The following is a 16475-nucleotide window of genomic DNA, read 5'->3' on the forward strand; positions in this document are numbered from 1 at the left end:
GCGGGAGCACTGAATGGAGAAGGCACTCCACATAATGGAGGAGGCAACCAAGTCTTAGAGAAGGTATCAAGCCTGACTATAAGGACAGTGAGGGAATTGAAAAAAAAAAAAAAAAAAAAAAGGAGCAATGGAGCAGGGAAGGAATGAATGCCTTCCAAGTAGATTCAGTAATTGCTGTCAGCAGCAAAAAATGCAGTAGTGCCTGGGCAGGGCTTTAAAGTGCTTGCACAGGCAGCCCTAGAGGGCCGGGCTGCTTGGGAACTCTTACAAACTGACCTACCAACTTAAGCATCCACAGCCTGATTAGAGGTGGGGGAGTTAAGGGCCTCCTCTCCCCTAGCCTCTACTAGAGCCTGTAACTGCAGGGAAACCAAGTTGCAGGCTAAACTCTGCCCACACATGCAGACATTGATTAGCAAGCTACAAAAGCAGTCATGAAACCTGTTTTTATAGGATTAGTGAAGCCCCAGTTTGACCAGAGTACTTTGCATGAATGTTTTGTTAGAAGCAAATGTGCCAGTATTCTAGCAGCCGCGTTTGGTTTACTTCTTCTTCTTTTTTTTTTTTTTTTTTTTGAGTTGAAGCCTAGCTCTGTCACCCACGCTGGAGTGCAGTTGTGTGATCTCAGCTCCCTGCAACCTCGCCTCCCAGGTTCAAGCGATTCTCCCGCCTCAACCTCCTGAGTAGCTGGGATTACAGACATGTGCCACAATACAGGGCTAAGTTTTGTATTTTTAGTAGAAATGGGGTTTCACCATGTTGGCCAGGCTGGTCTCAAACTCCTGATCTCAAGTGATCCACCCGCCTCAGCCTCCTAAAGTGCTGGGTTAACAGGCATGAGCCACGGCACCTGGCAAAAGTCGTCTTTTGGTTTACTTCTATTGAACTGAAAAAGTCACAAATATATTTATATTTAATTAAATATATTTATATAAAAATATGGTATTTAGTATTATTATTTTTAGAGACAGGGCCTCGCTCTGTCACCCAGGCTGGAGTGCAGTGGCACAATCATAGCTCACTGCAGCCTCAAGCTTCTGGGCTCAAGTGATCGTTCCACATCAGCCTCCCTAGTAGCTGGGACTACAGGCACATGCCACCATACTCGGCTAATTATTTTATTTTATTTATGGGTCTCGCTATGTTTCCCAGGCTGGTCTCAAACTCCTCGCCTCAAGCGATTCTCTCACCTCAGCCTCCCAAAGCACCAGGATTACAGGTGTGTGCCAGCACGCCCAGCCACAAATCTATAAATTTAGAAAGGAGGACTATTTCTAAAGAGGGTCCCACTACCTGTAGGCAGGAAGCAGAGCCTCTGGCCATAACTGAAAAACAAGCACTTCCAAGAAGGGGCAAAGGGAACATGAATTTATGCTGAGAGGCGTAGCTAAGCATACATATTCAACAGATTATGGGAGGATCTATGAATATTCACAAAGGGAGGATCTATGAATATGCACGCATGCGGAGTAAGCTAACGTGTGCAGCATGTCTCCCATGTTCACCTTAGGCAGAAACTTAACACTAACATGTATTACAGGGCAACAAAATGAGACTGCATATCTACATAACCTAGCTATTTGGTAGGCTGAAGCAGGAGGATCACTTAAGACCGGGAGTTCGAGGCAGCTGTGAGCCATGATCGCACCACTGTTCTCCAGCCAGGGTGACAGGGCAAGACCCTGTCTTAGACCACTCTGTGGTCAGTGGTTATCAGGAAGCAATGCTAGTCAGCTGTGCTGAAACCACTAAAAGGGAAGGGCAGAATTAGGTGATTGGTTGATACCAGTGGTGAAGTGAGTCTTTTTTTTTTTTTTCTTTTCGAGATGGAGTCTCACTCTGTTGCCCAGGCTGGAGTGTAGTGGTGTGATCTCAGCTCATCGCAACCTCCACCTCCTGGGTTCAAGCGATTCTCTTGCCTCAGCCTCCCGAGTAGCTGGGATTACAGGCGCCTGCCACCACACCTGGCTAATTTTTTTATATTTTTAGTAGAGACGGGGTTTTGCCATGTTGTCAGGCTAGTCTTGAACTCCTGACCTCAGGTAATCCAACTGCTTCGGCCTCCCAACGTGCTGGGATTACAGGCAGCTCCAAAGTGCTGGGATTATAGGCATGAGCCACCATGCATGGCCTGAAATAATTTTTTTGAAAGGGTTAGTTTCTGTTTACCCCTTAGGGGAAAAAAAAACTAATGGCAGTTAGGGAAGGAATAGAATGAGTCCTGTTTGAACTCCTTTCCCATCATGGCCAAAACTTAAAATTTTTTTTAGGTATCTCTGGGCTCCCCTTGGCCAAAATATAGTTTGTTGAGTCAGTTGGGAGCTTAGAATTTTGTTTTTATTTCTCACATCATTGAATCAATTTGAACCAGGCGACAAAACCTTCTGCTCCCAGTAGTGGGTCAGAGAACCTTCCTGATTCCTGCCCTGAGAGTGTGTCTCTGAAGACAACATTAGGCTAGTAGGCTTTCCAGATTCTGTAACCCATTCTTTCAAAGGAAGAGATGCCTATATTTTTCTAGCCAATTCATATACCTTGAGTATCACTCAAGGGCAAAATTATTTCTAACAAATCATTTACTAATTAGCAAATACTTAAGTGTAGATTTAGAAAGCTAAAGATATACAGTGGCTGCCATCTATAGTTTGGACTTGTGATTAACTACATTGAAATGCTAACTCTGTACCCTAGAGTATGAATTCCTGATTAGAGTCCTTCAGGTGCTAACTAATTTATGTATTTCATGTTTGATAATATTATTACTTGAGCTTTGTGGGAGAGCAGTCTTTTCCTCCTCTGAGATATAGCTGGAAGTTACCTCCTTTGTGAAGCCTTCCTAGATACTCCAAGCAGACACGGTCCTTCCTTTCTCCCTTGCCCAGCACTCCGAGGTTGACTCTGTGGAGCACTGATCCCTCTGTGTTATAATTGTCTATTTACACGTCAGCTACCACCTATAATACACTGAGTTCCTCAACAGCAGGGACACTGTCCATTCTTTGATCCCAGTGTCTGGAACAGTGCCAAGTACATAGTAGGGACTTAATAAATATTGATTCATATGTAAATGAGACTTTTCCAAAACATGCTTTCGTTGATGCCTCTCAGCATTTATACACCTTTTACCAACTCGCTACTGGCCAAATAGACAAATGAAAGCAGTAATCCAGATACACCCAAGAGGACATCTGTTCTTTTTTCTCCCTGTGGAGTGGGAGACTTCAGTGGTTTCTTAACTGGTGTGTCATCTGATCAAGTGGTCCAGGTAACGGGTGGATGCCAATGTCTGACCCAGGCATCACCCCTTACTGGCACTGGTCATTACAGAAGACACTCTACCAGAGCTGAAAGGACGTCTTGTCACTAGGAAGCTGTGGAGTCTGCTCTACTTGACCTAGTAAAATCTGCCTGGAGACTGTTAGAGTCACCCCACTACCTGAAGTTACCTCCAAGCTGACCTCTTTTTTTTCCCAGGTGGAGTCCTGGCATCTTAGATATTTTAATAAGGATTTGCTTGTTGACATGTTCTTTATTCACTAAGGTGTCAGCAAATTACTGTCTTAGAACTGAGGGTTCTTCATCTTTTTTGGATCAGGACCTCCCTCTAAGAATCTGATGACTGCTCTGGTCCCTCTCCCAATAAAAACTTCCATACTCACCTGTTTAAAAAAAAAAAAACTTTAAACAAATTAACAGAGTTTTATTCAGCAAAGAATGATTCATAAATCGGGAAGGCTGTAACCAGAATAGGTTCAGAGAGACTCCACGGTGTGCCACGTGGTTGGAGAGGATTTAGGATTTATGCACAGAAAAAGGAAAGTGACATGCAGAAAATGAAAGTGAGGGCCTGGTGCTGGTGCAGTGCCTCACACCTGTAATCCCAGCACTTTGGGAGGCCGAGGCGGGCAGATCATGAGGTCAGGAGATCGAGACCATCCTGGCTAACACGGTGAAACCCTGTCTCTACTAAAAATGCAAAAAATTAGCCGGGCATGGTGGCGGGCACCTGTAGTCCCAGTTACTTGGGAGGCTGAGGCAGGAGAATGGTGTGAACCTGGGAGGCGGAGCTTGCAGTGAGCCAGGATCGCGCCACTGCACTCCAGCCTGGGTGACAGAGCAAGACTTCATCTTAAAAAAAAAGAAAAGAAAAAGGAAAATGAAAGTGAGGTACAGAAACAGCCAGGTTGGTTACAGCTTGGTATTTGCCTTAAACTTGGTTTGAACACTTGGCTGCCTTTGATTAGCCAAAACTCGGTGATTGGTACAAGAGTAGATTGCAGTTCACTATGTACAGAGAAGCCCTTAGATCCAAACTTAAAATATGTAAGGAGGCAGTTTTAGCTACACTTAAGTTAACATACTCAGGAGTACCATTCCAGCTTCAAGCTGGAAGTGTCTGCAGCCCCCTGAGACCACTTAATCCCAAGTTAAAAACCCCTGCTCAGAGGCAGCATCTTTTTTTTTTTTTTTTTTTTTTTTTTGAGAGAGATCTCACTCTGTCACCCAGGCTGGAGTGCAGTGGCACGATCTCAGCTCACTGCAACCACCACCTCCTGGGCTCAAGGGATTCTCTTGCCTCAGCCTCCCGAGTAACTGGGATTACAGGCGCGTGCCACTACGTCCAGCTAATTTTTTTTTTGTATTTTTAGTAGGGATGGGGTTTCACCATGTTGGCCTGGCTGGTCTTGAACTCTTGACCTCAAGTGATCCGCTGGCCTCGGCCTCCCGAAGTGCTGGCATTAGAGGTGTGAGTCACTGTTCCTGGCCCAGTGAGGCGCCACCTCATTGGATATGGAGACAAAGGATCTGGCTTAGCATCCTGGATTTGTATTTTCTTTCCAAGAGTTCTTATGTGATATCTAACTTTTGCAAGCTGCAGGTTCCTCAGCTATGAAATGAGTGACATTAACCTCCTCTCTTCAGATTTATAAGAGGATCAATTAAAATGACATAGGTAAAAGTGCATCCTAGCAAGTTGGTATCTACTTTAGAAATGAAGGAGGTCATATGTATGTGAAGTCTCCAGACCCAACATGCCATCTTATATGTGTCTATTTCTACAAGTGAGCTGGTGACAACAGTAATTGCTATTTTTGCTCCTACGTGGGTAGGGCTGATCTTGACTAGGAGGGGTCAATAAGACTCACCAGCCGGGCGCGGTGGCTCACGCCTGTAATCCCAGCACTTTGGGAGGCCGAGGCGGGCGGATCACGAGGTCAGGAGATCGAGACCATTCTGGCTAATACTGTGAAACCCCGTCTCTACTAAAAAAATACAAAAAAATTATCCGGGCGTGGTGGTGGGCACCTGTAGTCCCAGCTACTTGGGAAGCTGAGGCAGGAGAATGGCGTGAACCCGGGAGGCAGAGCTTGCAGTGAACCAAGATCGAGCCACTGCACTCTAGCCTGGGTGACAGAGCGAGACTCCATCTCAAAAAAAAAAAGACTCACCAGCTGTGGCCACTGTCTGTGCTGATTGGCTAGTGCCTGTGTCTCAGAAACTGCTACATATTTTGACTATTCCCCCTGCACTTAAGGGCATGCACACTCCCAAAATAGACTCAGATTGTCTAAGGAATAATAATGATGATGAAGAGAAAGCCCTCTTTATCTGGTCTATTTGTAGTCAGTTCCAAAAGCATTAAGATTTTCTGCTGAACTAATGCAGCTAGTTTCTTTCCTATCACCACTTTCCTTCCAAAATAGTTTCAAGATCTGTGGGGGAAAAAATCTATTTACAGTGAACAGACTGGTGGGAGGAAGTTGAGCATTGGGGTTTTCTGCCCTGTGTAACCTTGCCCTAAGTTGGGCAGATGGTATCACACTACCTGGTCATCATCTGCTCATTCACTATTTGACCAGTTGGTCATTCATTCACAAATGTCCTTTTTGCAGGAGGGATGGAGGTGCTAGACCTGCAGATGCTAGCATGAAAAGACAAATCTCCTGCTGCTAAGGTGCTTAAAGTAGTGGAGGTCAGGGGACAAGCAAGCAGTCAGGCAGCTCTGAATGCAGAGGCAGGAAGCACCATGAGGCAATGGGACCCACAGAGGGGTAGCAGGGTAGAGGTGAGTGGGTCTCATGTGGGGAGGGAGGAAGTTGACTGCAGAGAAGGTGCCAGGGGGTGAAAATAGCTTGAGAGCTGTGGAGCTGGAAGGGCTCTCACATTTGCTTATTAGTATGCCCTTTGAAAAAGAGTGGCCTGATGCCTGGAGTCACTCAAAAGATGTCCAATTCCGATAGGAAAAAGTCAGTTTTGGCTTCAGTGGTTGCATGTGCACCCCCTGATTTGCTGTGTGCTGAGGCATTGTGGTGATGGACGCAAGTGCGGAGACCTTGAGCACGCATCTGCCCCTAGTTCTTGCCCTGAGTCCTCGAATGAGGCAGGAGAGACATCATGGCAGACAGGCGCCGCTCATCAGTGATGATACCAGACCTGGAACTCGCGTCTTATACTCAGTCCTCTGCCCTTTCTGCTGGATTGTGGCCCCCCAGTATAGGGTGCAACACACAACTGGAGCATTTAAGGACCACAAAGAGGACAAATTACCAATGATTGTGTGTTGATTCTTTGAGCTCTTTTTTTTTTTTATTATTATACTTTAAGTGTTAGGGTACATGTGCACAATGTGCAGGTTAGTTACATATGTATACATGTGCCATGCTGGTGTGCTGCACCCATTAACTCGTCATTTAGCATTAGGTATATCTCCTAAAGCTATCCCTCCACCCTTCCCCCTCCCTCCACCCCACAACAGTCCCCAGAGTGTGATGTTCCCCTTCCTGTGACCATGTGTTCTCATTGTTCAATTCCCACCTATGAGTGAGAATATGCGGTGTTTGATTTTTTGTTCTTGCAATAGTTTACTGAGAATGATGATTTCCAGTTTCATCCATGTCCCTACAAAGGACATGAACTCATCCTTTTTCATGGCTGCATAGTATTCCATGGTGTATATGTGCCACATTTTCTTAATCCAGTCTATCATTGTTGGATGAGCTCTTTATCTCATGGAAAAATAATTTATAAAACTCTGTATGAGAGGAGTGGGAAATAGTATTAACGGGTGCGGGGTTTCTTTTTGGGACAATGGAAATAGCTGGAATTAGATAGTGGTGATGTTTGCACACTTTGTGAAATACTAAAAACTCCTGAATTATACAGTTTTAAGAAACTTTTATTTATTTGTTTTTGAGACAAGTTCTCTGTGTCACCCAGGCTGAAGTGTGGTGGCGTGATCACCGGTTATTGCAGCCTCAATCTCTGAGGCTCAAGTGATTCTCCCACCTCGGCCTACCAAGTAGATGTGACTATAGGTGTGCACCACCGCACCCAGTGAATTTGTAATTTTTTGTAAAAACAAGGTTTTACCATGTTGCCCAGTCTGGTCTTGAACTCCTGGGCCCAAGCGATCCTCCCGCCTTGGGCTCCCGAAGTGCCAGGATACAAGCATGAGTCACCACACGCAGCCTCAGTTTTAAGAAACTTTTAAATAAATGAAATATAGTCATACCAAAACAGTAAAAATGGGTTTCAGGAAAAAAAATGTTTTTTTAAACAAACTTATGTATTGTATAATCCCAGCCCTTTTAAAAAATGCTTTCAAAAACTGGCAGTCAACTCATAAAAGGACAAATACTTATGAGTCCACTGATGAAGTAGTCAAAAGTAGTCAAAAATCACAGAAACACCACCATAAATGTATAATTTTTATTTTCAATTAAAAAAAGATGAGTCAAAATCATAGAAATAGAAAGTAGACAGGTGGTTACTAAGGGCTATGGGATGGGGAAATTAGTGTCTAATGGGCATAGAGTTTCAGTGTTACAAGGTGAAAAGTTCTAGAGTTATGCTGCCCAGCAGTGTGAATATACTTTATTGTTCTGTACACTTAACATGGTTAATATGGTAAATTTAGCGTTATGTGCTTTTTACTATAGTAAAATTTAAAAAAAAAAAAAATGGGGCCGAGTGCAGTAGCTCACACCTGTAACGTAATCCCAGCACTTTGGGAGGCCGAGGTAGGAGGATCACTTGAGGCCAGAAGTTTGAAACCAGCCTGGTCAATATAGCGAGACCTCATCTCTACAAAAGAAAAATGTTAAAATTAGACAGGTGTGGTGTCTGTAGTCCCAGCTCTCTGGAGGCAGGGACTGAGTCAGAGGATCACTTGAGCATAGGGGTTTGAGGCTGCAGTGAGCCATGATCCTGCCACTGCTGCAGCCTGAGCAACAGAGCAAGACCCTGTTGTAAAAACAGACAAACAAAAACTGGCAGCTGATACCTGAGAGTGAATATCTTTTATCGCTGGTTAATGGGATTGAGAGAATGCTTCATGTTATAGAAAGAACAGTGTCTTTGGACCCACAGAGACCTGGATTTAAGATTAGCTCTGCCAATTACTGAGTACTCTTTACTATGAACCTCTGTTTTCCTCATCTGTGAAACTGGAATAATGAATCCTACCGCCAACAATTGTAGTCAAGTTGGAAACAATTTACACAAAGTGCCAAACACCAAGCCTGGCACAGTAGGAACCGAGTAAATAGTGGTTAATATTTTTATCAGTGTCTGCATTGCTGACGTCTCCATCATTTCTATACATTTGTTTTTGAATCAGAAAAAGATGTTATTTTAAAAAAATAACCCAGTAGTGCCCCTTGTCCCATTCCTATCAGTTATATTATTATTGTTACTACCCTCTGGAATTTCAATAGCTCTTTGTTTTTTGGGTTTTTTGTTTTGTTTTGCTTTGCTTTTGAGACAGGATCTCTGTCGCCCAGTCTGGTGTGTAGTGGTGTGATCTCAGCTCACTGCAGCCTCAACCTCCTGGGCTCAGGCGATCCTCCCACTTCAGCCTCCCAAGTAGCTGGGACCACAGGCGCATGCCACCACACTTGGCTAATTTTTGCATTTTTAGTAGAGACAGGGTTTTGCCATATTGCCTGGGACGGTCTGGAACTTCTGGGCTCAAGCCATCTGCCTGCCTCGGCCTCCCAAAGTGCTGGAATTTCAGGCATGAGCCATGCCTGGCCTAAATAGCTCTCTGTGTTTGCGAAAGTGTGTTATAAGAATCATTCAGAGCCTCTCGATTGGATGGAGGCTCTAGAATGCACAGAAAAAGGCTGCCACCGTGTATCTCTGCAAGTCATGCACAAGATGGGGAACAGCAGGCTTCCCCCTGCTTACCAGTTCCAATACAGAGAACTAGCCCTGTAGCTGTTTCTTTCATATCTCACCCATTCTAAAGAGACCACAGGCCTTAGAAGTAAAGGACTCTTTTGTTGAAAGAGTGTTTTCAAATTTAAATGAGCATTTATTGGTCAAAGATGGACCAACTAGTCTTTTGAAGAATTCAAGGCTCTTTAGAGAAAAATAAAGCCTTGGAGGAGTATCTGAGAAGCTTGTTAGATGCGTGGGAAGAGTCTGGAAATAAAACACTTCATCTGGAGTTTCTGCCTTCTACCAACAGAGCTGAAGCTAATGCTCTCCTAAGACAAGCAAAGCAGATGGTTTGCATACTTCCTTACCTTCCTTTTACTTCCTCTGTAATAGACTTGTCATGTCTGATGTTTGGGTTGACGTGGTACTCTAATAGAGTTAGAGTCTGCATTTTTTTTATGTCCTCTAGTATGTTCTGGTTGATGGTTGAGGGCAACAAACCAGCAGTCCCAGATGCCAGCACCAAGACCTGAGACAAGGTCACTTAACTCTCCGAGCTTCACCACCATTCTCACCTTGCAGACCTCACAGGGAACAGGGAAAGCTCTATGAGATACAACATCATTATGATTAATCCTATTCTGATTCTGAAAGCAAAGCTCTTCCTACACAAACTCCTATTTCTAAATACTAAAAGACATTTCTTTATGGTGTATTTTGTGTACTTGTAGAAATGGAAAGTGTTGAGATAAAACATGAAGCAATGATGACAAAGTGCTAACTTTTTCTTTTAATTTCTTTATGCTTTTTTCCACCTAATCCCCTAGAGTGGTGTCTTAACTGTTAAACTGGGTGGAGATCTAGGAACCTACGTGATCAACAAGCAGACGCCAAACAAGCAAATCTGGCTATCTTCTCCATCCAGGTATGTAGGTATGTTCAGAAGTCAACATATGTAATTCTTAAAGACTTCCGAAATGTGACTTGTGGACCATTTAAGAAATGTCGGCTGAGCACAGTGGCTGACACCTGTAATCCCAACACTTTGAGAGGCTGAGGTAGGAGGATCACTTGAGGACAGGAGTTCAGAACCAACCTGGGCAACATAGTGAGTCCCTGTCTCTGTAAAGAAAATAAAAATAAAGTCACAGCTGGGTGCAGGCTCACACCTGTAATCCCAGCACTTTGGGAGGCCAAGGCCTGTGGATCACTTGAGCTCAGGAGTTTGAGACCAGCCTGGGCAATGTCACAAAGCCCCACCTCTACTAAAAATATAAAAATTAGCCAGGTGTGATGGCACACGCCTATAGTCCCAACTACTTGGAAGGCTGAGGTTGAGCCTCAGCCTGAGCCCAGGAGGTGGAGGTTGCAGTGAGCCAAGATCGCGCCACTGCACTCCAGCCTGGGCAACAGGGCCAGACCCTGTCCCAAAAAAAAAAAAAAAAAAAGTCATCGTCTTATGTTAGCATCCTTGTAAGTGAGCCTTTCCTGATATTTTGCAGCCTGTCTCATTCTCAGTAGAAAAGTTTACTCTAGTTACATAACTTCTCCCTGCTGACAATTTGGATACTGTAAGCAGGCATCAGGATATTAAGATCTGAAGTGAGTAGCTTATAACTTTTCCAAATCCAGCCTAGACAGTTTTCCTCTATTAAATTATTGCCCTGACTTTAAAAAAAGCTACTTTTGACCTTGTAGCGTTTGAACAAGTTGCACTTTGTCTTCAAAGCAAGTTAAAGTTTGACCTCTACTTGTTTTGAGCCTCTCAGGTAAAGGGTTATTTGAATTCTCTTTGCAGGTTGGGGTTGTGTACCCTGTGGAGGTGGTAGAGTGTTATATATTGCTGCTCCAGGGCATTTAATCACTCCTGCCTTTTCCATTGATGTGCTTTCAATCTAGAGGAATAAAAGATTGTGTTGGAGACACAATGTGGCCTGCATAGCATCTGAAAGCCTGAGAACATGCAGGGAGAGACATCCCTCATCCCTCAGCAGCCTGGCTGCTGTTGAAGTGGTTGTAAGAAAGTAAAAGAGAAATGCCCACAAAACGTTCTCAGATCCAGTCATTCATTAGCACTTCCAAAGAGAGCATGTTGACTGTGAATTGGGAAAGGGCCAGATAAAACTAGCATAGAATTCTTTGAAAGACTAACGGTATTTGCATTTTTTAAAAATTATAACCTTACTCTACCCCCTAACATTGACATGATTTTTAGGCAATTAATATTTTACCATTTATTATTCTGTGATCTCTAATGCTTTGTTCAGAATAAATAGTGTTATGTTTCCTTTCCCCACACTCTCATCCAGGAAGTGTGCTAGAGTTCAACAAAAACAGCACTAGAAATCACTGTCATTCTAGGAAGGCCCTAATTCACAGATTGTATTGGTTTTTAGACGCAGTTAGTGTGCTGGAGGTTGGAGGATTTTAACCTCTGTGGGCCAACTAGCCTCTGTGGCCTCAGTCATTCTTCTTGACCCTGGCTGTGCTTGAGCCTGTGTGTTCTTATCCTTCATCTCCGGGGGATCGAAGTGGATCAGCTCGGTCCAGCGATCACTTTTGGGGATCAGTGGCTTTGTAGATATCGGGCAGGCACTTACCCCAAAAGAACTTTCCCCATATCTGAAGACTGAAAACGTCCATATCGTATTTGGACACACTGCCCAGCAATACGCTCTAGCTGTGTTCAGAAGCATGGGAATTTGGAAAGATCTGCTGAGCATGCCGTTTACTGTCACAGATACTATCTTCCTCAAAAAAAAAAAAAAAAAAAAAAAAATATATATATATATATATATATATATATATATATATATGGGGGGCGGGGCAGGTTGAGACTGGGTGAGACTGAAGAGGTGCCTTGGCCGGAGCAGGCCACAGCCAGAGACCACAGGCTCCCCGGTCCACCTCAGGCCCCTCCCCTTCCTGCGCCCAGTTTCCGGCAGATCCAGAGTGGCCACCGCCGGATGGGAGTCGGGGGAAGGGAGGCAGAGAAGCGGGCCCTGAGGACAAGCTCTCAGTGCTTCTGTGGGAAGTGGCGGCAAGACGGCAGCTCCCAGCGGGGGATGGAGGCCGAGTCAGTCTGCTGGTCACTGGAGGCCAGGATGCTGCCTAACACAGCCGTCCCGCTCCGGGCCTCACCACCAGGGCGGCTCTCCCCACTCCCGGCCTGCTGCCCACACAGACTGCGGGGTTCCGGGGGAGCAGGACCCAGGCCGTTCTGCGCCTGTCTTCTTGGAAGGAGCAGGCCGGAGCGCGGGAGCGCCGTGTAGCTGTACCTGCGAAGGCACAGGATTCCGCGGGAAGATCCCGCAGTTTCGGGCCGTCGTCATTGTTTTTATACCTGTGGCAAATGGCATGACCAGACACACGGTTATGTCTGGAGAAACACCTGTAGAGGAGCAGGAGGTTGTGGACATGCTGTGGCCCGGACAGTGGCTGCCGAGCAGTTGGAGCCTGCACCCGCCCAACTTGGCTAAAGAAGTCCCCATACTCTCTGTGGAAAAGATTTCCAGAAGCTGTTATGTCAATAACAAAGCCTCAAAACAACAACAACAAAAAAAAAAACATGAAATTATCAACAATAAAGATCATCCTTGAGTCTGCTTTGAAAAGTAGGGTGAAATTCTGCAGAGGCATTCAACTGGCAAGATACCACCCTCATAGCCAGATCTGCAGGTCTCAGCCATCATGCCAGGGAAAATGCTCCATTCACCACTCCTCAGCTTCTGCTTCTGGTTTCAGAGGTCTCTGTATTGGAGGGGCTTTAAAGCAAGAAGGGTCTTTACCCACTTACTCTTATTCACAGATGTGAATATGCAGGTCCAGTGGGGAAAGTGACATGTCCTAAGTCAGAATAGAGTCAACAAGAAAACAGGACCAAAAATGACTTAGCCTCTAGTGTATAATGGGCATTGATGAGCTACTGGAAATACAGAGATAAAGAAAACACAGTCCCATCTTCAAGGAGCTCAATCTAGCAAGGGAGACAGACTCTTTGTAGGTGGGACCAGGCTTCCCTGCAGCAGAAGGAAGCTTGAAATTGGTAACGAGCCTCAGAAGGGACAGAGGCAGGCCACCATGCTACCCTGAGAGGATCGCATGTGGACACGGGGCTATGACCTGGCCCTGCTTTGACCCACTAGCTGTGCTGTAGGGCCAGGTGGGGCCTGGAGAGGCCTGTGCTAAGGGGCTACTATGAGCTCTTTCCACTCCCCCAAGGCATTGCATAAATAATGTCACTTTCTGTTGGCACAGCAAAATCAGGGACACAATTTTCTAGAACATGGGGTGCCTCCCCTCCCCCCAGCCCAACAGAAGGTCTACAATGACTGATGGGCCCTTGTTTTTGTTTGAGACAGAACACCCCACAGGGTTCCGAGTGGTGATTTGTGGCCCACAGGCCACTGGCAAGTGGAGGCAGAGCTGCGGAGCCCTCGGGAGCCACAGAGGGCCTGCTGGCTGCCACGACATGCCACCTCAGCTGCTGCTGGCCCTCCTGTGGGCGGCAGTGCTAGTGATGTGCAGAATCTTAGGACTAGTGCCAAGGAACCTATAAATACCCTGGGTGACCCAGGCGTGCACTGCTGTGGTGGCCTTCACAGTCAGAAGATGACAAGCTGAGAAGGGGAGAATCGGCCCAAGGTGAGATCCACAGAAAGGCCAGGGCCAAGATGTGGCCAGCACCTCAGGCTGGTGGTGGTCTTACGTCGACCATGCCAGAGGCCAGTCCTTGATTGCTCCAAACCCTCTGTTCGAGGGTTCCAAATGAAATGAGCAGGTCCTCGTGTCAGGACCTAGGTTAGTTTCTGAAAAAGCATGAAAAGCAGGCCTCCTGAACTTCCCCAAGTGACTGATGCAAAGCGCGTCCTGCATGCTTCACAGCACCATGGAGAGGATCTTCAGAGGCAAACTGCAGACTATCTGAATGACGGCACTGACCATCAGCAAACCGCAGAGCTGCCTGACCAAGAAATTGCGAGACAGAAGCAATGCTTGCAGGCGAAGAAGAAGGGGCCAGACACAGTGGCTCACGCCTGTAATCCCAGCACTTTGGGAGGCCAAGGCAGGCGGATCACTTGAGGTCAGGAGTTTGAGACCAGCCTGGGCAACATAGTGAAATCCTGTCTCTACTAAAAATACAAAAAATTCGCCAGGCATGGTGGCAGGCACCTGTAATCCCAGCTACTCGGGAGACTGAGACAGGAGAATTGCTTGAACCCAGGAGGCGAAGGTTGTAACAAACTGAAATCGTGCCACAGCACTCCATCCTGGGCGACAGAGTGAGACTGTCTCAAAAAAAGGAGGAGAAGAAGGAAAGGCCAAGGCAGGAATGAAACAGGCCATGAATGTTGGAGTGAAGCAACTGGCCTCCTCGTGCTAAGCGGCTACTGTGAGTTCTTTCCACTCCCCCAAGACATTGCATAAATAATGTCACTTTCTGACACTCACCCCGCTGAATGTCCTGCCTCTGCTCAAGGGTGGTATGATGGGGACTTGGCAGTGGAGGGGAACAGGGAAACCAGACATGGTGGTCTCCCAGCTTCCTGGCTACAAGTCCCTCTGAAGAAATCCAAAGGAGTAAAGAGCTTGGAGAGTAGGCCTCTGCAGGGTGCAAGGGCACAGCTGGAGACGGAGCTCCCGAGGCTGCAGCTGATGCTGCCCGCTCTGCCTGAACTGCACCAAAAACGTGATGAGGCCATAGCGGGAGTCCACGGAGGAGGATGCCTACTGCCCGACCTCTAGCAGAGACTAAGCAAGGTGCATGAAAACTTGAACCACATGTGTCACACCCATGACCACTACAAGATGGCCCAAAACCTGGCCCAGGAATTGAAGAAAGACTCTTCCAATTTGCTGTAAGAAAATGGCCCAGGGGGCAAGCACGGTAGCTCACACCTGTAATCCTAGCACTTTGGGAAGCTGACGCAGGCAGATGGCTTGAGCTCAGGAGTTCCAGACCAGCCTGGGCAACATGGTGAAACCCCGTCTCTACCAAAAATACAAAAATTAGCCGGGTGTGGTGGTGCATGCCTGTGGTCCCAGCTACTCAGGAGGCTGAGGTGGAAGGATTGCCTGAGTCTGTGGGGCAGAGGTTGCAGTGAGCTGAGATCACACCACTGCACTCCAGCCTAGGTGACACAGTGAGACCCCATCTCAAAAAAAAAAGAAAGAAAGAAAACGGCCCAGGAAGGCTGGAGGGCCGCTGTGTCCATTGAGAGAGTGCTCCAGGCACTCCAAAAAGAAAATGACCACAGCAGGAAGAAACCAGCTGACTATGAGACCAAGTTCCAACCTTTTACAAGTGGCCTGTGGCTCCTGGCGCCCCGCCCACAGCTGACAGGGGCTCAGAAGTGCTAGGGGGACCATGGGCCACCAGGGCCACCAGGAGGGAGGCAGGTAACGATGCGAGGGCTTGGATGCAGAACACCAGCTGGTTTGATTCTGTTTTCCCTGTACCTGGGTCCTGAATGCCCAGAGGCTCAGGGAAACACCAGCCAGTGCTGCTCCCTTTAAAGCACTTTTGATTGATCTCTTGTTAATTTAGCAACTGTTATTGGTTGATGCTGCAGTTGCTCTTATTGAAGTTTGATTGATAGCATTAGGATGGTAAGGCACTATTTTTCAAATAAAGGTTGTTTAATATAAAAAAATTTTTGTTTTTTTTCCTCTCAGCCTTTCACATTGGTTCAAAATATCTTTCATCTGGCTGCATTTCCGATTTTTGTTTTTTTTTTTTCTTAATTTTATTTATTTTTAATTAAAAATAATTTTTTTTGTCAACATGGGGTCTCACTTTGTTGCCTAGGTTGGTCTGAAACTCGTGGCTTCAAGCAATCCTCCCACCTCAGCCTCCCAAAGTGCTGGGGTTATGGGTGTGAGCCACTGCAGCGGCCTGTTTTTTTTGTTTGTTTGTTCGTTTTAATTTGACAACTTTTCAGGTCCTGTGAAATCAGCAGTCTTACCTCCCACCTTGCGCACCCTGAGGAGGTTGCAGAATAAAGGAGAATTCTAGGGACACATGGGCATCAGTGCCTGTGCTCAGAGCACCTCAGGCAGTGTGGAGGGGTCTAGAGGTCACTCAGGCTCTGCCTGGCAACCCGATAGCAGTATCAGAGTATAGGGCCAAGGGGACGGTCCTTGGGCTTGGTGTGGTTTATTAGTCCTTTTCCTGTGACCCTGATGGTTTGGTTCACTCATTTTTATCTCCATACTGGGAACAGGTTCAAGCCCCAGCATTTGGTTGATAATGCAGGAATCCTTGATACTTTTATTGCCCAAGCTTCCCTTCCTGGTGACCTCATCCTAGCCTC

The 16475-nt window shown here is 46.2% G+C and overlaps 1 protein-coding gene across 2 annotated transcripts in view; it reads left to right on the top strand.

The window, feature by feature from the left end:
- The window catches only part of FXN (frataxin), a 47966-nt gene that overhangs the window by 19056 nt on the left and 12435 nt on the right, over positions 1-16475 (top strand). The window contains exon 4 of one of the 2 annotated variants that reach the window (XM_008978403.5): positions 9990-10095. In XM_008978403.5, coding sequence (XP_008976651.2) covers positions 9990-10095 — 106 coding nt within the window. The remainder of the gene's footprint in view (positions 1-9989; positions 10096-16475) is intronic. The other variant, XM_003824754.6, reaches the window with a different exon arrangement.

Source organism: Pan paniscus, chromosome 11, assembly GCF_029289425.2.
Source record: "Pan paniscus chromosome 11, NHGRI_mPanPan1-v2.0_pri, whole genome shotgun sequence".
NCBI lineage: Eukaryota > Metazoa > Chordata > Mammalia > Primates > Hominidae > Pan > Pan paniscus.